Source organism: Rattus rattus, chromosome 1 (assembly GCF_011064425.1).
Source record: "Rattus rattus isolate New Zealand chromosome 1, Rrattus_CSIRO_v1, whole genome shotgun sequence".
Taxonomy (NCBI): domain Eukaryota; kingdom Metazoa; phylum Chordata; class Mammalia; order Rodentia; family Muridae; genus Rattus; species Rattus rattus.
The window spans coordinates 134024704-134045002 of NC_046154.1; the positions used below are offsets into that span (position 1 = coordinate 134024704).

The 20299-nt window shown below is 42.7% G+C and overlaps 1 protein-coding gene across 1 annotated transcript in view; it reads left to right on the forward strand.

The window, feature by feature from the left end:
- The window catches only part of LOC116903079 (aspartyl/asparaginyl beta-hydroxylase), a 74860-nt gene that overhangs the window by 25409 nt on the left and 29152 nt on the right, over window positions 1-20299 (forward strand). The window contains exon 8 of the mRNA XM_032905434.1: window positions 5624-5761. Coding sequence (XP_032761325.1) covers window positions 5624-5761 — 138 coding nt within the window. The remainder of the gene's footprint in view (window positions 1-5623; window positions 5762-20299) is intronic.

Genomic DNA, 20299 nt, shown 5'->3' on the forward strand with positions numbered 1-20299 from the left:
TTTGGGATATATGTCTCTCTCTCTCTCTCTCTCTCTCTCTCTCTCTCTCTCTCTCTCTCTCTGTGTGTGTGTGTGTGTGTGTGTGTGTGTGTATCTATGAGTGTAGCAAAAGGTAATTGTCTTTGAAAAGTATCACTGAAATTAAGAAATAGAGTTCTCTAAAATTGTTTTAATTTTTAAAAGCATTTACAGAAATTAATGTTTCATTTCTGAATTTCTGCAGTAGTTATTTCTAGAACCAACTATTTGATTAATCCTCAGGCATTGTGGTCTTACTGGTTAGCCATGTACTTTTTTCATTTTAAATTCCAGCTGAACGTTTATAGCTAGGGCAATGCAGGGAACCAATGCATGCAGGCATGCACTGGTGCAGTAACAGAAACAAGTGAACTTTCTACCTGGTCATTACCTTTTTCCTGAGTACAGTTGTCAGCCTGTGTGAACATGACATCAGTCGTGAGGTCACATACCACGAATTTCTAGCCTTTTCACGACCCCCGTGGTTTACCTGCCAGTAAACAACGAGGCCTGCCTCCTCTGTCCCACACCACCTTAGGAATTCTAACTCAGCCGTCTTCGGAGTCTGAAGATCAAAGTGCAGATGAGACGGCGACCCTTTGTGGCCATTGCCCTTCAGATGTGACATCTAAGGACAACACAGCTTCAAATTGCTAAATTTAATAAGAATCTAAGACCCTCTGGGCAGCAGCTAGAAGCTCAGAGAAGCAAGGGGAGTTGTGACTACACAGCCTCCTGCCAGAAACACGAAGAATTCAGAGCAGCAGAACTCTGGATGATTGACAGTATTTTCTCTCCACCTTTCTATTCGTGTGTACTTTCCCCCTTTAACCTACCAATCATTTGACTAAAATAGAACAAGACACTAGAAGTGAAGAGGAGGGGGAGGCCTTGCTGACGGGTAGTCATTATTTTGTTCCTTTTTGCTGTAAAAAAAGAACCCTCCTTTGAATGAGAAAGACAAGAGAATGTCTGCCACAGTATCCAACACTAGGTAAAAGTCTGTATTCAATTTCTGTAAATATAATTGTCACTAATTAATTTGTCTTTGAACATTCCGTGGTACAGGGCAAAGACGGATAAAAGAAATCTTCTTCATCTCCTATCTTAGATGAAAACAGCTCTTACTTCAAGGACAATGAATTCACTACTGAACACTTGTTATGAGCCTGGTATTTAAGCCTAGGGGACTGTTCCACCAACGTAATCATCATTAATATGCAAACAACGGCACAGTTCCTGAGTTCGGAACATTCATAAAGATTCATGCTTACACGGAGCAGAAACAAGCCCATAGAAGCCCCATGCTAGCATAACCCAATATTAGGTGTTGAGTCTGTGTGTCAGAGACTACCCACTGGGAAGCAGCCGCCCTCTGCCTGCATCTGTAGAGCTCACTGCTGGTCTGAGGGAGGATAGACTCGTCAGAGGCAAACCCACAGCCCCCGTCACTGAGGCTGACAAGAAAATGGATTTTAGTGAATCTTTCTGGTAGGATGGATGAGAAAGAGAGGAAGACAACCCACGGAAGCCCTGGAGCAGTCAGGCTTCAGAGGCTCCGTTACTTGAGTCCACATTCTGTCTTCAACCCTAGTCTCACTCTCCATCCGCAGATTCACACACCTCCAGCCAGTCTGAGGGTACGGCATGGAGCTCCCACAGTAAGCTGGCTTCTCCTCTCTGCCATTTTTCTTTTAGATTCTGCCTCTGGTTCCTTTATTGTCAACTTCTGAATCAAAATTGGGGTCAGCCGCAGCTCCTCCCTCTTTTCCTCCCTTCCTGAGGGCAAGTTCCAAAGAACAGACTTCCTGCTCTCATTAGCAGCCCCACCCCAACCCCACACACATCTTTCTTCAGGGGTTGTTAATTCCAGTTTCTCATCAGCCCCCTCTGATTGTTGTAAGAACCTAGTTGTTGCTTCTTGCATTCATTACATTTTCTCCCCAGCCCTTCTTCTCAAAACATTTGTGATTCAATGTGAAGCAAAGCCCTATTTCCATGCAATGTCATTTATAGGTCAACACTGGTAAGTTGCCACCAGTGTTATTCCCAAAATGTACTAGCCACAGTGTGCCAACATTCCAGGCAGTCCAGCTCAAGCAGGGCCACTTAGAGCAGATCTGTCACACAGATTGTATGTGTGTGTGTGTGTGTGTGTGTGTGTGTGTGTGTCTGTGTAGAATACATAGCAATAACTTGACAAAAATAGAAATAGAAATGGCAGTGACATAAAATACATTTAAGAAGGTAGCCAAGCTTGGGATGTAGCACAGTTCAAGTACTTGCCTAGTGTTCCTGTCCCCAGCACCACATAGAGTGGGTGTGGTATCGCATCCCATAGTACCAGCACTCAGGAAGGAAAGACAGGAAGATCAGACATTCAAGGTCATCTTCAACTACACAGCCAGTCTGAGACCACCCAGGCTGCATGGCCCTGTCTCAGAGGAAAAACAAAACAAAGTGAAAACGAAGTAGAAGTCGTTTACACAAATTTCTTATTTGACTGAACTTCCTAGACATTTTTTGTTGTCATTTTACATGTTTTCTTTTTTTTTCTAAATCTAGCCTAATTTGTTGAATCCACTCTATATTATACCAGTAGACACCATTTTTAAATTTCTGATCTGTCATTATAAGGATTTTGTTTCTGATAAAAATGGCGGGGGAGTTGGATTTCCAGGCTGCTGTCCAGTGCATGGTGCTGACTGGGAGATCAGTGCTCACAATACTGTGCTGTACAAATACTGTGTACAGGTTCCGTAAGGACTCACCTTGTCCAGGCGCTCAGCACAGGGCAGCCCCAGACCCAAGACCGTGAAGGCTGCAGCATGAACCACACTGCCTCTGTTCGGGTTGTCCTAAAATTACTTTTTTATACACTATTCCATCAATAAGGCTAGTCTTTCCAATGAATTATTAATGATCCAAAAATTAACGAAGTACCAGACTTTAAAAAAAAAAGAATCATATGTTGTAATTAATGGTGCTTAATTTAACAGCAGAAGGTTCAGGAAATAAAGTCTTACATTCAAATTGGCTGAAACCATAATGATCAAATTATTTCAAAGATGAGTTATCTTTCTGTCTTCCTTTTTTCTTTTTCCTTGCCTGACATCAATTAACCATTTTAACTTTCTGGACTTTAAAGAAAGTCTGGGCCCGACTTACATGTTTTTCAAGGAAAATATATAAGAAGTATTAGTATGTGTGCTCTTTGAAATTTTAATGAGAAAGATAATCAAGAATTTTTTGATGGTTTCAAAAGGTGTTACAAAGAGAGAATGAGTGTTTAGCTGGTTTTGAGGGGCCTTGGATTCTAGTCCAAGAATGTAGGCATTATAACTCTCAGTTTTGATGGTTATAGAAGGGAGAGACTTGGGGCTGCTAGAAGCAGCTGATGAAGTCATTTATGTCACAGGCCAATCGTGGAGTGCTGTGGAAAATGAGAGGGCCATCAGCACACCCTTGACTCTGCTGAGCAAGAACATTTTGCAACATGATTGTTAAACACCTTAAAAAGTTAATAATTTAGTACATTAACATGATTTTATTTACTGCCAAGTTTTCTTTGATGATAAAAATGATTCAATATTTTCTATGTTTAAATTAATATATCTGTAGTTTTAAAGTATTGAAGTTAACATTAAGTTCTTTTTTTATTAACTTGAGTATTTCTTATTTATATTTCGAGTGTTATTCCCTTTCCCGGTTTACGGGCCAACATCCCCCTAACCCCTCCCCCTCCCCTTCTTTATGGGTGTTCCCCTCCCCATCCTCCCCCCATTGCCGCCCTCCCCCCAACAATCTAGTTCACTGGGGGTTCAGTCTTAGCAGGACCCAGGGCTTCCCCTACACTGGTGATCTTACTAGGATATTCAGTGCTACCTATGAGGTCAGAGTCCAGGGTCAGTCCATGTATAGTCTTTAGGTAGTGGCTTAGTCCCTGGAAGCTCTGGTTGCTTGGCATTGTTGTTCATATGGGGTTTCGCATTAAGTTCTTTTTATTGATCAAAAGCATCTAGGTTTAATTGGGTGTGATGGCACGTGCCTATACTCTCACTACATAAGAAACCAAGGCAGGAGGATTACACATTGGAGGTTACCCTAGCCTATATAAGGAGACACTGTATAGGATATGGGGAGGGCTGCCCATTTTTTTCAAAAATCAGTTCTCAAAAGAGCCATGGTTAGATTTGACACAGCAATGAAAGAGATGGTACTCCCTGTGCTACTAAGAAACTCTTCTACCCAAAGTCAATGGGCCTGTAGGTCAGGCAGCAAGAGAGGAGGGCCACTTAAGGGCTATGACCGATCTGCATTAGGACTGGCCATATGGAACAAGTACTCTGCAGCCAGATAGCCCCCACCCCCGCAAAAGCTAGTCTTACGCGCCATTTGTACCATAAGAGCCAATGTGAAGCCATGAGTGTTGTCCCTTATTGCAGAAAAAGCACACACTTCATGAACAAAAGTTTCCCATTAAAAAGCCTGATCTACCGTACAATGTATATCGCAGCTCTATCTGCCATACTATTTATTGCCAGCCCAGGATAATATTTCCTTTTTATCCACTCTGTCACCACGGACATCAAAGAAAGTTACTAGGAAAATAAATTTACTCTTCGTTGGTTTTAGCAGCCCATTTTGGTAAATAGTGAATGTATTTGAAATTGTTTAAATCATAATCCACCCCTTTGAGAGGAAAATATAAAAATGGAGCTCCCAAAATGAGAGCTAAATAAAAGCATGGCCTCCTTCGGTGTCTTACGCTGTGCGTATACACAACAAGTTACATTTTAAACTGACTAAGATGTGTGGAAACCGGGGGCTGGAGAGATGGCTCAGCGGTTAAGAACACCTGACTGTTCTTCCAGAGGTCATGAGTTCAATTCCCAGCAACCACATGGTGGCTCACAACCATCTGTGAAGAGATCCGATGCCCTCTTCTGGTGTATCTGAAGACAGCTACAGTGTACTTAAATATAATAAATGAATAAATCTTTAAAAAAAAAAGATATGTGGAAATCAAACTAGGTGAGGCATGGATCCAATATCCACAGAGCTGATGGCCTGGGAGTGAAGATAAATGCTAGCGTTCGCTTACCCTAAGGCTTACAGAAACTCCATTAGACCACAGGATTTTCACCAGCGACCATCAGGAAGATATTTATTTTATTATCTCAAGGTACAGATAGTCCCCCAATTAACAAAGGTCATAGTTGTTTGAAGGCTTTTTCAGCTCACTCTGCATTCAATAGAAGCCGCACTTCAGATGTTGACTTCTGAGCTCTTCTCAGCCTAGCAGTGTATAGTACCATACTGTCCGTGCTGCTCAGCTGTGATGGTGACCTGTGGCTCTGTCAGTCATCCATCATAGGGAGAGCCAGAGGGCCCTCTGCAAGAGCACTGGTGCTGAAGAACGATACTCTCGTGCATCAGGAGGAAGTAGGTGTTCACTGCAGAGTATTGACAGTGAGTCTGTGTGGTGGCAAAATGACAACAACTCAAGGAACATCCGTACTAGCTTATGTGACATCCTTCAATTTTGAAATAAAAAATGCTTTCTGGAAAAGGACAACATGAAGCCGCCTCTCTGTTCTTTCAGGCATATAAGTGGTATGAACTTGGGCACAAGAGAGGACACTTTGCCTCCGTCTGGCAGCGTTCTCTTTACAATGTGAATGGTCTGAAGGCTCAGCCGTGGTGGACGCCCAGGGAGACTGGCTACACAGAGCTAGTGAAGGTGAGTGTTAACTTCCACAGCAGCTCGTCCAACCTACTTCCTGCTGATACCACAGGTATGGAGGGAATGCTTGAGAAAAGGTATTTTATTTCTGAGCACTCAGGGACCTTTTCTAACCCAAAGCTCTAAAACCTTCCCACAGTCCCTCCCAATGCAACGTGGTCATATTTATCCCAGCAATAGCCCATTCCTGGTACCAATCTCTGGGCTATTTTGCTTTCATTGGCTGTGATAAAACACTGACAAAAACCGACTTGGGGAGGAAAGGGTTATTTCAGTTTATAGGTTGTAGTCCATCATCAAGAGAAATCAGGGAAGAGCTCAAGGCAGGGACCTGGAGGCAGGAACTGAAGCAGAGACCACAGAGGAATGCTGCTTGCTGCCTGCTCCTCATGGCTTGCTTGACCTGCTTTATTATACATCCAGGGGTGGCACTGCCCACAGTCAGCTAGACCTTCTCCATAAATTGTTAATCAAAAGAAAAGCTCCCATCACTTTGCTCATGGACCAATCTGAAGAAGCCGACTCTTCAATTATGGATCCGACTCTAGTTCGAATCATTGACAAAAAATAACCTTTGGGGTTTTAGATAACAAGGAAGGAAATTTGTGTGTTATGACCATTCTCAGATTTCTCAGTCTTTGTACCCTTTATGCTCTTAAAAATTATTGAGCTTTGTGGAGATTTTTTGGGGTGTTGGGAAGTGGGGGCTCTTTCTTTCTATAGAATTATCAAAGTAAAACTGAAACACAATTTCAGTTCTTTGAATTCTTTAAAAATAACCTCAATATGTGATAATACGATTAATTATATTTTCACAAGGAATCATCTTCATTTAGATATAGAATCATTTTCATATAGAATCTAAATAGAAAATGTAATGAGAAGATTGAAATTATGACATATTTTTACAAGTCTTCTCCGTGCCTGCTTTAGTAGAAGATGGCAGGAATCTGATGTCTTCTTCCCACTTCCATTGAAGCACTGTTGTTAGAGAGTACATAGCTCCTGGAAATTCCTCTGTAGCCCAAGTGCATATGCAAAGAGCTACATGTTCCTCTGTATTATCTAGAAGACAGTTTGGGCCTTTCAAATTCCTGAAGGGCCCAGAACCTCAGGTATTCCTGGACTGGACTTTGAAAACTTTTGGCCTTGAGGCCACAGAACAAGAAAGTAGTTATAAATATTTTACAAAGGATCATAACAACTAGATAATAAACACAGTTATTCTAACACCTTAACAGCTATAAAACATGGGAACATTTTACATCAGTAGATTGAATCTAAATGTAAAGATTATATGTGATTTTGTTAGCGATTAGTGAGCTTATGTTTGCTTTAAGTAAATGTGTTCTCAAACTCATTAATAAAATGGGACTAGGTATTGGTTTACTAACAATTTGCTTTATATTTCAAGTGGAGAAAATGTGTATCATTGGTCAGATGGGCTTTAATCAGTTTTTAGAAGATGATACATTCAGGTTTTCCAATAACTATGGATTTTATGTATGAAGAAAAGGACAGGGTGACAAACATTGCTAATTCTAGAACCTGGATGATGGACATGGGGAAGCTCCATGATCCTTTTTTTAACTGTTGGATATATGTTTTTAATTAGTCACTTCTTTTGCTTTGTTTTTGCTTTGTTTCTTGTGTTTTGTTGTTGTTGTTGTTGTTGTTGTTGTTGTTGTTGTTGTTGTTTTTCTCATGACAGGGTTTTTCTGTGTAGCCCTAGATATCTTGGAACTTGCTCTGTAGACCAGGCTGCCCTTGAACTCAGAGACCCAACTTCTAGTCACAGGCTGAATGAAAAACCACCTGGAATAAAATGTCTTTAAGACCTACCAGACTTTATTGATGAGTCTTGTCTGCCTAGGAGGAAGAACTACAGTCTGCTCCCAATATACTTATGAAGCAGGCCTTATTTGACTGTTCGTTCTTATTTCGTATAACTACATATCTTACAGTCGTGCACTCCAGTGTTAAAGCCAGCTTCTCTTCCTCAGGCTTTAAGCACTTGGTCAGTCGGGAAATAGTCTAGCAGTGCTCTTTGAGGCTTCTCTTAAGAGGCCCCACATCTGAGCAGGAAGAGCACAGGAACATCTCTGTGAATCCTAAGCTCTTAGTGATGTCCATCATATATGTTTCCTTGTCGGACTCCATCTTCCCTCAGAACACACACTGAGCTCTTCCGACTCCTCTGGAAGGTCATATTTCCTGGACTCTGAAGGTTGGGCTGCCTGCTGAAGCTTTCAGGATACTTTTAAATTCAAGTGACAGATATTAAACCCAAAGATTGCTTTAACAACAGGGAGCCTGATTGATTGACATAGTTGAAAGCCTGGTATTAGAACAGATGTGTGTGTTGGGGGTGGGGAGGATTAGTTAGGAAGATGGTTTATGGGCCTCACCCTTCCTCCTTAGTCCGCTCTGTCTTCAGTGTGAGATAGCTGTCAGCAGCACTTGGACTGGAGCTGGGAAGAATAAAAGCACCATTGGGCCATCACGCAAACACTAGAGACTTCTGGGAAGAGCCTCTCCTATTGGTAATGACATGTCAGATGGCACTCGTGGCTACAGGGCAGCATGAGACATAGAGTAGCTTCCTGGCTTCCAGGAGGAGAAAGAGTATTGCTTTACCAACCTAGAACACTGCTCCGTCCTTCCAGTCTGACTGAGCCATTTGAGGGGCAAGGCCTTGTGAAGTTGTCCAAAAACCCCAATAAATACATCCAGAGGGCTTCATCTGCATGGAGTGACTTATCAGGAGGAGGTGGGGACCCCAACAGAGCCAGGGTACATCTGGGAAGGCAGCCATGCTGTCTGTCGGCATGCACCAGCACAAATATCTTTTTTCTCTGTTCTTTTTTTTTCATTTTTTTCCATTAATTTTTAAAGCTATGATCACTTTTTTGGTTTATTTCCTATGAAAATGTTGACTAGAGTTATACTACCAAATAGTTTTTTCACTCTGTAGTCCACATTCAACTATATTAAGGTTATCATTCTCTGGAAAACTTGCATACCGTGTAAACCCCTTCCTACGCCTTTCTAACTTGATGGTTTTAGCCAGTGTCTTGGTTCATTTGCGATGTTATAACAAAATCCCACAAAGAGAACGTTCTGGGAACAGCACAGATCTAGTTCTCGAGATTCTGTATCTGAGAGCTCTAAGATGAACACAGCCATAGTCTATGTCCGGGAAGGGAAGAACATGCTTCCTGGTTCACTGATAGTGTCTCCTCACTGGGTCTTCATATAGTGGAAGAGAAAAGGCAACATAGTGTCAGTACATTACAAAAATTAGTATTAAACTGTATTAATGTAATTAATTTATTTTGTAATAAAATTGTATTAAGCCAAACTAGATTATTTTAAATAAAGTGCTAATATCCACTAAGCTATTTAAAAAGAAAAGACAGGAATTAACAAGTGTTGATGGGTAGATGGAGAAACATAAACCTTTGAACATTTCCTCACTTTGGAAAACACTGTAGTTGCCCCTCAAATAGCTGAATATAGGCTAAGGGTGTAACCCAGCAATTCTGTTCTAGTAGAATCAGGGTCCTTCAAAGAGAAAAACAAATAGACAGATATGGTGGGTTATACCTGTGCTCCAACAGCTAAAAGTGAGGAAGTCCTGACACCTAGTCCAGCATGGTGAACCTTAAAAAGTCATGCCAAGTAAGACAAGCTAGTCACAAGAAGAGCACATTATGGACGTGTGTTCTTAAACTGTCTTCACTAGGCAAATCAACCGACACAGGAAATAGATACGTGTTCTCCAGAGTCCAAATGAATGGGATCCTGGGGAGTGGCCTCTAATGAGAAAGGGCTTATGTTTTGAAGTGAAAAATCTTTTAAAATTCAAATGTTAATGATTCTTCAAATCTCTGAATCTTGTAAAGTGCATAGAGCTGGCGGAATGACAGAAAACCCAAGCACACAGTGGTTTCGTTGTCTGCAAGGTGCGCGCGGCATTCACTCTTATGTGAAGGTGTCATAAGTAGGAATCCTCCGTAAATATTAGTCATTGTTGCTATGGTGGCTGTAATTTTAATCACGGGATTTTGCGCATCTCTAAAAACAACTGTAAAGTTAATGTTGAAGTGTCCTCTGGTATTGGAATAATAACGTAATAATTAATATCTATTAAATGCTGCCTACAAGTCATCAATGTGCTGAGCACTTTTATACTTCTAATCTAATTAAGATGCTTGCCTAAGTCCCCATCTCTACTGGTATCAGAACTGGGATTTTAACCCACATGGCCTTACCCTCAAATCCATGTCCTCCCTTGTACCCTAGGATGCCCTTCAGAATTGTTGACATTTGTTCCTAGGTCGTATGATCTTCTCTCGCTAGTATTTCATAATAATGTGTAACTGAGCTTCTGAGTTTTAGCTCTTGATCTGATTCAAACTTAGCTTTTTTTTAAAGAATGGAAGCAGAGCCTGGATGTTAATCTGAGAGTCCAGCAGCAAACAATCTCAGCCAGAGTGACATCTTGCAGCTCAGTTCTATGTGAGACTATTTCATCTTGCTACCTTAACTTGCAGAAATATTAATACCATACCTGGAGTGACCTTTTAAAAGGAAAACCATTTCAGGGAATTAGTGCCATCAGTAATGGCTGAGCACCAAGGAATAACACAGCCCGTCACGATTCAGTTGCCAAACATACATCAAGATCATCTTCCATTTCAAAATTACAGGTTTGATTATCCGGAGTCACCACCCAGCCATTGATATCTTGAAATGGAAACCTTCCAGATACAGTCACTGTCACATTCAATCAAAATGCTTTCAAAATAATTTCTGGGAGCATCTCTAAGTCCCTCGAGTGACTTGCATTAACTACCAGTACGTCTTCATTGAGGCTGCTCTGTGTTTAGAGGCAAAGAGGGACATCTCCATGCTGGTTGGGATACAGCAGAGGAAAATGCCATCTTACAGCCCCACTTTGTTGACTTGTCGACCCTTACTGCAGAGTTTCTAATTCAGGAGCTCTGAACTTGGGTTTATAAATCTAGATCTCTCTAGAAGCAGAGCGAAGTGTTAACAGCAGCGTTTTCTCCTTGGGGTATATCTTCATTAAAGTTTTCGGTATGTTGCATATTGTTCAGAAATATCATGAGTGCCAAATTCCTGAGAGACATTCAGCTTAAAAATTGATATAAAAATGGATTTAAACCCTTGGTAGGTTGACAATAGAGAGCATTACTTGTACAAGGAGAAAAGCCATCACACACTGAGATTACAGTCTCTGAGATTAGCATCTTGTCAAGATTAGCAGTTTGATCAGTGCATGTTCATGGCCAGTTTGGATGTAAACGCCCAGGCCTAGAAGTTACAATAGTGCATTCAAAACCCAGCAGCCAAGAACAGATGAAGCTGTAGGTTAAAATATCCCTCTGGGACCATCTACACACACACACACACACACACACACACACACACACACACACGCACACACACACGCACGTACGCACGCACGCACGCACGCACATGCACATGCACATGCACACACAGCTCTTGCAATCTCCTCTGAGCTTCAGCAAACAGTATGTGAAAGGGAGAAGTTTGCCTTTGTTCGAAGTCTTCTTCAGTTGGAGAAGCTTCCAGAAGCACTGTGCCAGTGGTGTGCCAGAGAGCACAGGAATGATTGATCCGAGTCAAATTCTGTCCTTTCCATTAGATGCTGCTCTTTTTATGAACTCCAGCGTGGATGGATGACCTCACCTGGGCAGAACAAGGGATTACCCCAGTAATTACTATGCTAGGGTTCCCACATTTTTTCTCCATGATTAAATATATGAATGGTCTCAAGGAGCTTGAACTTGCTTTGAAATGAAATAGATTGAGGAAAGAAAAATAAGTCAGATTTAATGTGGAATTAAGCCACGAATTAAGAGGATTAGCAGTTTTACATGAAAGTCAGGGTTGAACTGTAGAGAAGCAACAAAAGCAATTCCTTAAAATTTGCAGAGCAGTGTAATCTTTCTGTGTTAAGGCACACTTCTAACTTTGGACCGCGGTGATATCGTCACTGAAAATGGCAATAGAACAATGAGGTGAATGGTTGAGAGCCTTGTGTGTGAGCCTTGTAGAAGGAGCCCCCTGTTAGAGGCAGAGACACGTTTGCTCTCTGGTCTGGCGCTCTGGAGAAGCAACTGCATTCAACCAAGACTGTTTTATCTCTAAATTGGAAGTAACTACACCATCTCCTCCTCTCTTGCTTGTTCAGACTTGAAACAGGAAACAAGGAAACCCACCACCCAGGATGTCCCTGGGTGCAGTTTAGAGTCAGCTCTGTCCTGAGACTGTAACCGGAGCTGTAGGGCAAAAAGTTTGCCACCCAAACTCAGGCTCAAGCACAGCTTCTAACACCTCAACGAAGAGCCAACTAAGGGTGAGGCGCAGAGAGATTTAGTCTACGCTCGTTGGGAAGAAGCACAGAAGAGGTGTCTGGGGTCTCGAAGTTTTATCCTTGGAGTCCTGACACGAGCTTATGTGGCCCCTTCTTGACTGACTGACATGCCTATGTGCAGGGGTAAGCAGTAGGTGACCCAATGCAAAGCAGGCCCCCAGCCTCTCATCACCTTGTAGGCCCAAGTGAGGAATCTTTCAGTGGAAACCTAAGGGCCTCTTTAAGATCATCATAGTTAAACCAAGTCTGGCAAAGAACAAAATGCTGAAATGTTGCATCACCTTTGAGTTATTTTAAGCCAAAAGGCAACTTTTCTTTCACAAAGTAAAGTGAGTTTTCAATAGTTGTTAACATGGGGGGGGGTGGCTTTATGGCCAGCGCTTTTGATGAGTACACAGCGCAGCACAGTTGATATTTCAGAATGTCTATAGTTCATATTCCATGTTAGGTTTAAAAATGCTGAGCCACAGGTTCTTGGTCTGCGGCTTGACACACACGTGTACAGATCAATATCTTCAAGGTACATATGGCCATGTGTCTCACTTGCCTTCCAAGTCCCCGAAGCCCTCAGCTTGGAACATGATAAACCCCACAGCAATATAGCTGGGAGCCTAAGGCCTACAAGAGCCTGCCTGGCCAAGCAGCCTCACTAAAATAACCAACCGAGGAAAGCAGCTCGCTATGAGTGAGGCTTGCAGAAGACCACACCCCTATGTTCAGCGACAAGCTAGGAAACTTGGCAGTGGCTTCTGTAACATTAGCCTAAACGGCAGGGATCTCATTCACAAATAACACTTTTCCAGGAGTTTTTGGCTTAACCAGAAAAAGCCAAGAAGACGCTTCTAACTTTCTAACTTAGCCGCAGCAGACACCCTCCTTTGTCAGATCTTTTATGGTCTTCCCTTGACTCTCCCCCACTCCTCCCACCTAAACTCGATTGGCTAAGCCCAGCACCCTCCAAGCTCAGAATAAATGGCTTCTGCTATTTTTATTTGACTGGTCTTGTTTTATTTTCACAATAAGAAGTGATAGCTACTTTCTTTTCATCTTTATATTCAAGCTTAGAAAAAACAGAGCTGGTCAGAATGCATTAGGGCTATCGAGAAGTTTTTTCCTTTGATCTGTGAGTTTTTTATTAAGATTACTGTACAGAGAATTTTCTCTGAGACTCTACACTTGAAGTGGCCTGCCCTCTGTTCGCCTTCCTCAGCTGTACCCCTCCCCCACCAAGAAGGAGGCAGCGCCTTGATGTTGCTGCTGTGTCCAAAGTATATAACTCCTAAAATAAGATAAATGATCACCATTTCCAAGACAAGATATATAATTCCTAACATAAACCCTGAACACATTTCTAGGAAGTTAAGTAAGATGGGACACACACACACACACACACACGTATATGTATATGTATATGTATATGTATATGTATATGTATATGTATGAATGAATCCACCATGGGGATCAGTCTATTCTAATTCCAGGAAATGCACAGCTGTTGCCTACACGTCCCTTTGACCACACCCCTTCTTTTAATTTACTACCAGATCCTGTCAAGGTACCTGATACCACTAGAACTTTCACAACTGCCTTGTCTGCAGTCTCAGTTATTTCTTCTTTCAAACTACTAATCACCAGAGCATCTCACTTAGATTACTCTGAGCCCTGTGAGTTCTTGTACTATGTTTCTCTACAGATTAAAATCATAACTCTTTTATTTCTTCTATAAAGGGATTCGCTTTGTAGACCAGTCTGGCCTGGAACTCAGAAATATTCCCGCTTCTACCTTTGCAGTCAAAGGATGGAAGGTGTGCATTAACACACACTGAAAAATCTATTTCTTCTCCCCTTTCTCCATTACTTTTATTTGTACGGATTGACTCATCTTCTTGTTGATAAAGAATTATTGAGGACCTCCCGTCTGCTGTTTGCTTTCTTAGCTTGGGCAGGTTCCTACTTGAACATGTTTTGTTGTGGCGACTGGATCATCTCTCTCTCCCCAATTCATGCGTTGAAGTGCCAACCAACAGCACCTCACAACCTGATGATAACGGAAGGTAGGACCTTTACGAAAGTGAGTGTTGCAGTAGAAATAAAAAGGCGGAGGGACTGGTTCCTGCGTGTCCTCTGCATGGATCCAGGGGGCCTTGAGCTCCAGCTGTTTCTCTGCCAGCCGCTTTCACACAACTGTCCCCTTGGCGAGCTGATACCACGCCTGACACACACATGGAGTTCCTCGGGCCTGTTCTAGCGTGGGCACCGCACCACACTGGCCCCAGGCATTCTATAGCCTAGCACGGCTTCCAGAGCTGAGACACGTTGTCTCTCTGCCCGCTGGGAACTTTGCAGGCATCCCCTGTAGTTCGGTAAAATCAAAGCTCTATGTTAACAGATTTATATGTTACATTCTCAATCTACAATACACCCACAGGATAAATTCACTGCCAATTAATAAAGACGGAAACCGCCCACCTAGACAAGATAAAATTGACCTAGACCACCTGGATCAGAATCTTCCTCCTCCTCTGTCGCCATCTTCCTTCCCTCGCTCCTCCTCCTCCTTCCTAGACCTTTTCTCCGCCTACCCTTCCTTCTCGTCCAATGATAGGCTTTGCCTTATCCTGGACCCGCCTTGCTGCATAATGACATCATCCTACAGGTGAGTAAATTAAAGTCAGGCCACTGAGGAGGACCCTGACCCCATCTAACTGGAACCCTTCTCAGAGCATGAGACTTAAATCCATAGAACCCAGAGGCGCACCCCTTCAGAAGACAAGCCATGTGGGGTCCCAGTGAGAAGACAGAATAGAAGGTTTCCATGCCGCTTTTCAAAGGACCTTTAGTGTTAATTGCCCTTCCCTATATCCCTCTCAGAGACTTTTGAAAGAAATTTTTAAGATGAGAAACCCAGGGTAACTGATAAATAACTTAAGTAACTTACCCAGAATCACACGGCTGATAGGCGGCAGAATCAAATGTGCAAAGCAAGCAGTCTATCTGAGAAAGAATGAGAGGGGAGGGAAGGAAGAGAAGAGGAGAGGGAGGAGGGCACAGAAGGGGAGGACAGGAGGAAAAGGAGGAGAGGTTGTGGTGTGGGGAGGTGGTGGTAGTGGTGGTGGAGGAGGTCTAATTGTGTGGATGTTTATCAATTCCATTTATATCAGTAAGTTCTGATTCCACAAAACATCCGCACAATAACTCACAGCCAATTGATATTGATATAAACTGCCCACCTACATAAGACAAGTTATCCTATAATAACCCGTCCCTTATAAGATATTCATAGCTACCCGTGGCTATTAAGGCCGCACGAGGGTGGGTCATCCTTTTCCTCCTTCATCTTCTCTTCTTCCCCTCCTCCTCTCTCCTCTCTCCAAAACTCTGCACCCGCCTTACTTTTTCCCTGCCCAATCACAGGCCTTGCCTTATCTTGTGCCTGCCCTCGCCTGCATGTAGACATCAATCCACAACTCTGTATCCACCAGCAGGTACATGCATAAAGAACATGGTACATGCATATACCCAGGAGGATAGTGCTTGGCCTCTAGAAAAGGAGCTGTTTTCATTTGCAACATCATCTGGTCCTGAAGGAGATATAAGTCAGACATGGACAAGTAAATTCTGTGTGATATTACTTGTATGTGAAATCGGACAGAGTCAAAGCCATAGTAGCCAAGAATGGCACAGTGGTTGTCATGAGCTAAGGAGTGGAGAGGATGGGGGATGTTGGCCAGGATGGCACAAACTCTGAGTTACAAGAGAGCAACTTGTTGACTACAGGTGTCTTTAAAACGTGCTAAAGAAACACTTATTGTACATAGTCTAGGCTTTGATCAAGGTTAAGCATGCCCTCGATAATTTTAGACACGTAGTTTACCGGTGGTATGTTCTCTCAAGAGCCATAGTCTAGGAGTAATGGGCTTCCTAGTACCAGACCCAGGTCAAGCCAGGTCACGGAGCCCAGACAACAGCTGCTGTGAAAAGCCCCACGCAGGTGGCTTTTGTCATCATTACCTTGGAAAAGGAGAAACAAATTCTATGAGGGTTTTTTTTTTCTTTTTTATGAAATGTAGAATTCGTCACCCAAAATACCTGGGGACAGAAATGTTTCAGAGTTGCCTTTTAAGGGTTATTATAAAGAGATGTCTTGGGGATAGAAGTTGCGAGGAGCACAAACTTCATTTCTCTTTCAGATGCACTTTGTAGCCATAGGCTGAAAGTAACTTTATACACTACTTTGCATAATTTTGTGCACGAAACAAAGTTTTGTGGTATGTTATTTTCTAGCTGTCACTGTTCGTAAAGCTCCTGGATTTGAAGTGTTCGGCTTTTTAGGTGTTTGGAGTAGGCACACTCAATCTGTGGCATCAAGAGATTGTATAGGAACTTTGTTTCAGAGGCAATAAAGAATATGGTTTCATGCATTAGAAAACTAAGCCACCAAGGGGGGCAGGATGTCTACCAGCTAGGCAGGCAATGAAGTATGATCCTACAACTCAAGTAGGAGTGATACTTCACTGTCATAATATTATAAAATCTGAATGTGAATTTACCCAGATTGTGATAGATTTGTGAAGTCAATGATCACCAAGAGAGAAAAGAGAAAGCCATCAAATTTTAAGTTGCTAACCATCCCTCATAGGTGAGTGATAGTGTCTATAATTCATAGTCAAGAATAGTAATACACAGATCTTATTTAGATAAAAGGAGGCAAAGAAGCTTTTAAAAGAATGAGCTGTGACGGGGGTTACTGTTAGAGAAGAGTGGGTAGAGAACACTGTGTTTATTGTAGGATGTGTTGTAATGGTTAGCTATCAAACAAACACAGACTTCTTTTTTCATTAAGAGAAAAGTTAGTAAAGAGACTAATGAAACTGAGTTTGGCTTTAGTTTGTCTCCAAAGAATGATTTTTTCTTGGAGGGGGAGGTAGTCCAAGGAATATAACCCATGGTTTCTGCCACTGAGATGTCACCCAGCTTTTAAAAACAAGACTTTGCAGAAGTCAGTTTTGAAGGGCTGTATACAAAAGGGCTTGGAAACAATTGGATGTTGGAAAAGCCTGTCAGGTCAGTGCAGCAGGCAGAGGGGCAGATGAGGAAGCCACTTTGGCAGGCCAGAGCTTTGATGGAGGCAAAGCTGGCACACTCTATCCGAAGTGCCCGGATTCGAAGTCTGTTTGTAGAGAATGAGAGAGAGGAACACAGCTGACGTTCGCTCGACAGGCAAGTGTAGGCCAACCGTTTATGAGGCCCTGCAGTTCTATAATGGCAGACCTCTGGGTTCAAAAATCCGTGTAGCCACCAGAAGCAACATGCATCTAAAGGCACCGACTTCCTAGAAACTAGCCTCTGTCCAGTCTTATCAAATGGATGAATTAAGGACCAAAGGGATCATAGTTCAAACGAAGCTTTGAAAAATGTGTCAATTTGCTCATTCTGCATCCGAGTTTCTGCTATCATTTTTAGAAAGGCATTTGATGCATCTCAGACAACTGTGGAGAAGGTGCTTGTTGTTTCTGTTACCCTCTTACTTTCAGGTCCCCCACACAGACAGACAGACTCTGTTGGAGTCTGGATGCTGTGTCCCTGCCATGTCCTTGTGTTGAATCCCTGAGTCCCATGATGAAGGCATTCAGATGTGGGACTTTTGAGAGGAGACTGGATCACAAAGCTAGGCACTTATGACTCTCATGCCTTGCTCTGTACCATCATTGTGAGTTGTTAGGGAAAAGCACCAGTGTGAGTACACTATAGCTGTCTTCAGACACATCGCAGGGGGGCATTGGATCCGCATCACAGATGGTTGTGAGCCACCATGTGGCTGCTGGGAATTGAACTCAGGACCTATGGAAGAACAGTCAGTGCTCTTAACCGCTAAGCCATCTCTCCAGCAAGGGAAGAGAACCAACATGAAATAGCTCTTTGAAAGACACCAAAGCTTCCAATTTCTTGATCTTGGTCATGAGAAATAAAATACTAGATTTCTGTTATTCATAAGTTGCTCAGCTATGGACCATACCAGCTGACACACACTGTAATTAGGTTTGAAATTTATATACTTTATTTTTTTTACCATATAGTTAAAAAATATTTCCAGGTCCTTCCCATACTTCTTCCTAAAGCCCTATTATATCATTCCAAAGATGAGACCTCCCAGAGTCATTAATGTGGTTAAAAGATCTTGCCATTGAAAAAGTTACAGGGTGTGCTTGGTGTGAACCTGCGTTTCCCGTTGTGTGCACCAGGCTTCCTGGTGTCATATTATGGTTCGCTCAGTTCTGACCGTTGTCCTAGGTGGGAGCTACCTTTGAGTTGCTCTCCCTGGATGACGCAGAACAGGCTCTCTGAGCACAGGGCGTATCTTCTCCTGATAGACACTTGAACATGCCTGTGTGAACTACTGTGCATGGACGCCTGGGAGAACCCCAATTTGTGAGAACTCTGGGGGCAATCACACTATGCCCACCACAGTTTATAGTCTGTGGGCCAAGGTGTGCCCCTCTTTCTTTCCATGGGTGCCTTAGGAACAGTTGAGGAGGAGACGGAAGAGTGGCTTTCTGTTGCTAGCTCTGCTGGCCGTAGGCCTGTGGGCTGTGGGCTTAATAACCACTCCAAGGGTCATTTTGTGTTTCCTGAGGAGAAACGCTATACCCTAGAGCAACAGTAGAGGTCCTTCCAGCCATTCAATTCTATGACAGAGCATTGAATTCAGAAGAGAAACAGAGCACGTTGATGTTTTACTACGGACATAAGTAGAAATCTCTGTAGCTCTTGGCTAGTCATGGTAGTGTACAAAGGACACAACCGAAAGACTATGCTTACGTTTAGAACGGGATTTATTAGAAGACCAGAGCCTGGTTAGTTTCAGAGAGGCTGTCTGAGAGCTGGAGGGCAGAGAAAAGCAATAGCTACTGCTCAGGGCTAGGAACTGGAAAACCAGGAAGATAGAGCTGTGGTGGGGGGCTGTGAGTCTAAGTCCCATGGCAGGTTGCTAGGGAAATAAATTCAAAGGCTGGAGTCTGATTTCCTCTGATAGTGTGGTAGAAGAAAGTCTCAATAAAGGGAGGGGTAGTTTCAGAAAGAAAGAAAGATAGGAAGAAAGGAAACAAGGAAGGAAGAAAGAAGGAAGGAAGGAAGGAAACAAGGAAGGAAGAAAGAAGGAAGGAAGGAAACAAGGAAGGAAGAAAGAAGGAAGGAAGAGAAGGGAGGGGGGTCTATCATATACCAGCTTCCTCCCTGTGATGCTTCTAGTTCTATCCAGGCTCCCAGATTGGATGATTCCACCCATGTTCAAAGAGCATCTTCCCTCCTCACTTCTCCAGCCCTCATGCTACACATTTCTGGAATCATCTACACAGATACCCCTAGGGCTGTGCTATATTAGTTTTCTGGGCATCTCGCAGTCCACTAAAGTTGACAACCAAGATCAACCAGGGCAAGTAAGATGAGGAACGTGTGTGGCATTTTAGCCCATGTGTTTAGAGTCAGGTACTGGGCCCCTCTACCTTCTGGGCTTTCAGCTGTCACCCAGCTCAGCTGATACATACAAGGTATTTGTGCTTTAAAAACAAAATCCAGGTAGGCTATAAGGCTCAGCACATAAAGGAGATTACTGCCAAGCCTGCTACTTGAATTTGATTTCCAAGACCCAGATGGTAGGAGAGAATGACTCCTTCAAATCGTCTCCTTACCTTCTAATGTGCACTGTGACACATATGTACCCCCTATACCAGCAAAAGTAATTAATTGATTGATTAATTAAATTAATTAAACAGACACACAAGGAGAGAGAGAGAGAGAGAGAGAGAGAGAAGAAAAATTATTACTACCATGGAAAAGTACCTTGGCAACACTTCCGGGAGGCTGCGGGTGAAGGGTGCAGGACTGACATTTTATATAAAGAGACAGCCTGTTCTTAAGTAGAAAATTTAAATTATATTGAGTGATGCAATCACTTTAACATTTTCTCCTAGGACTTTGTGCCCTATTTTAGTAACAAAAAAGATCAGCTGTTCTCAACTATGCCCTTAAAATCAGCTTTCAAAAGAAATAAGAGGGATTTCTAAAAGACTGGGGGCGGGGGGAAGGAAATGTTTGCCCTTATAAGGCAC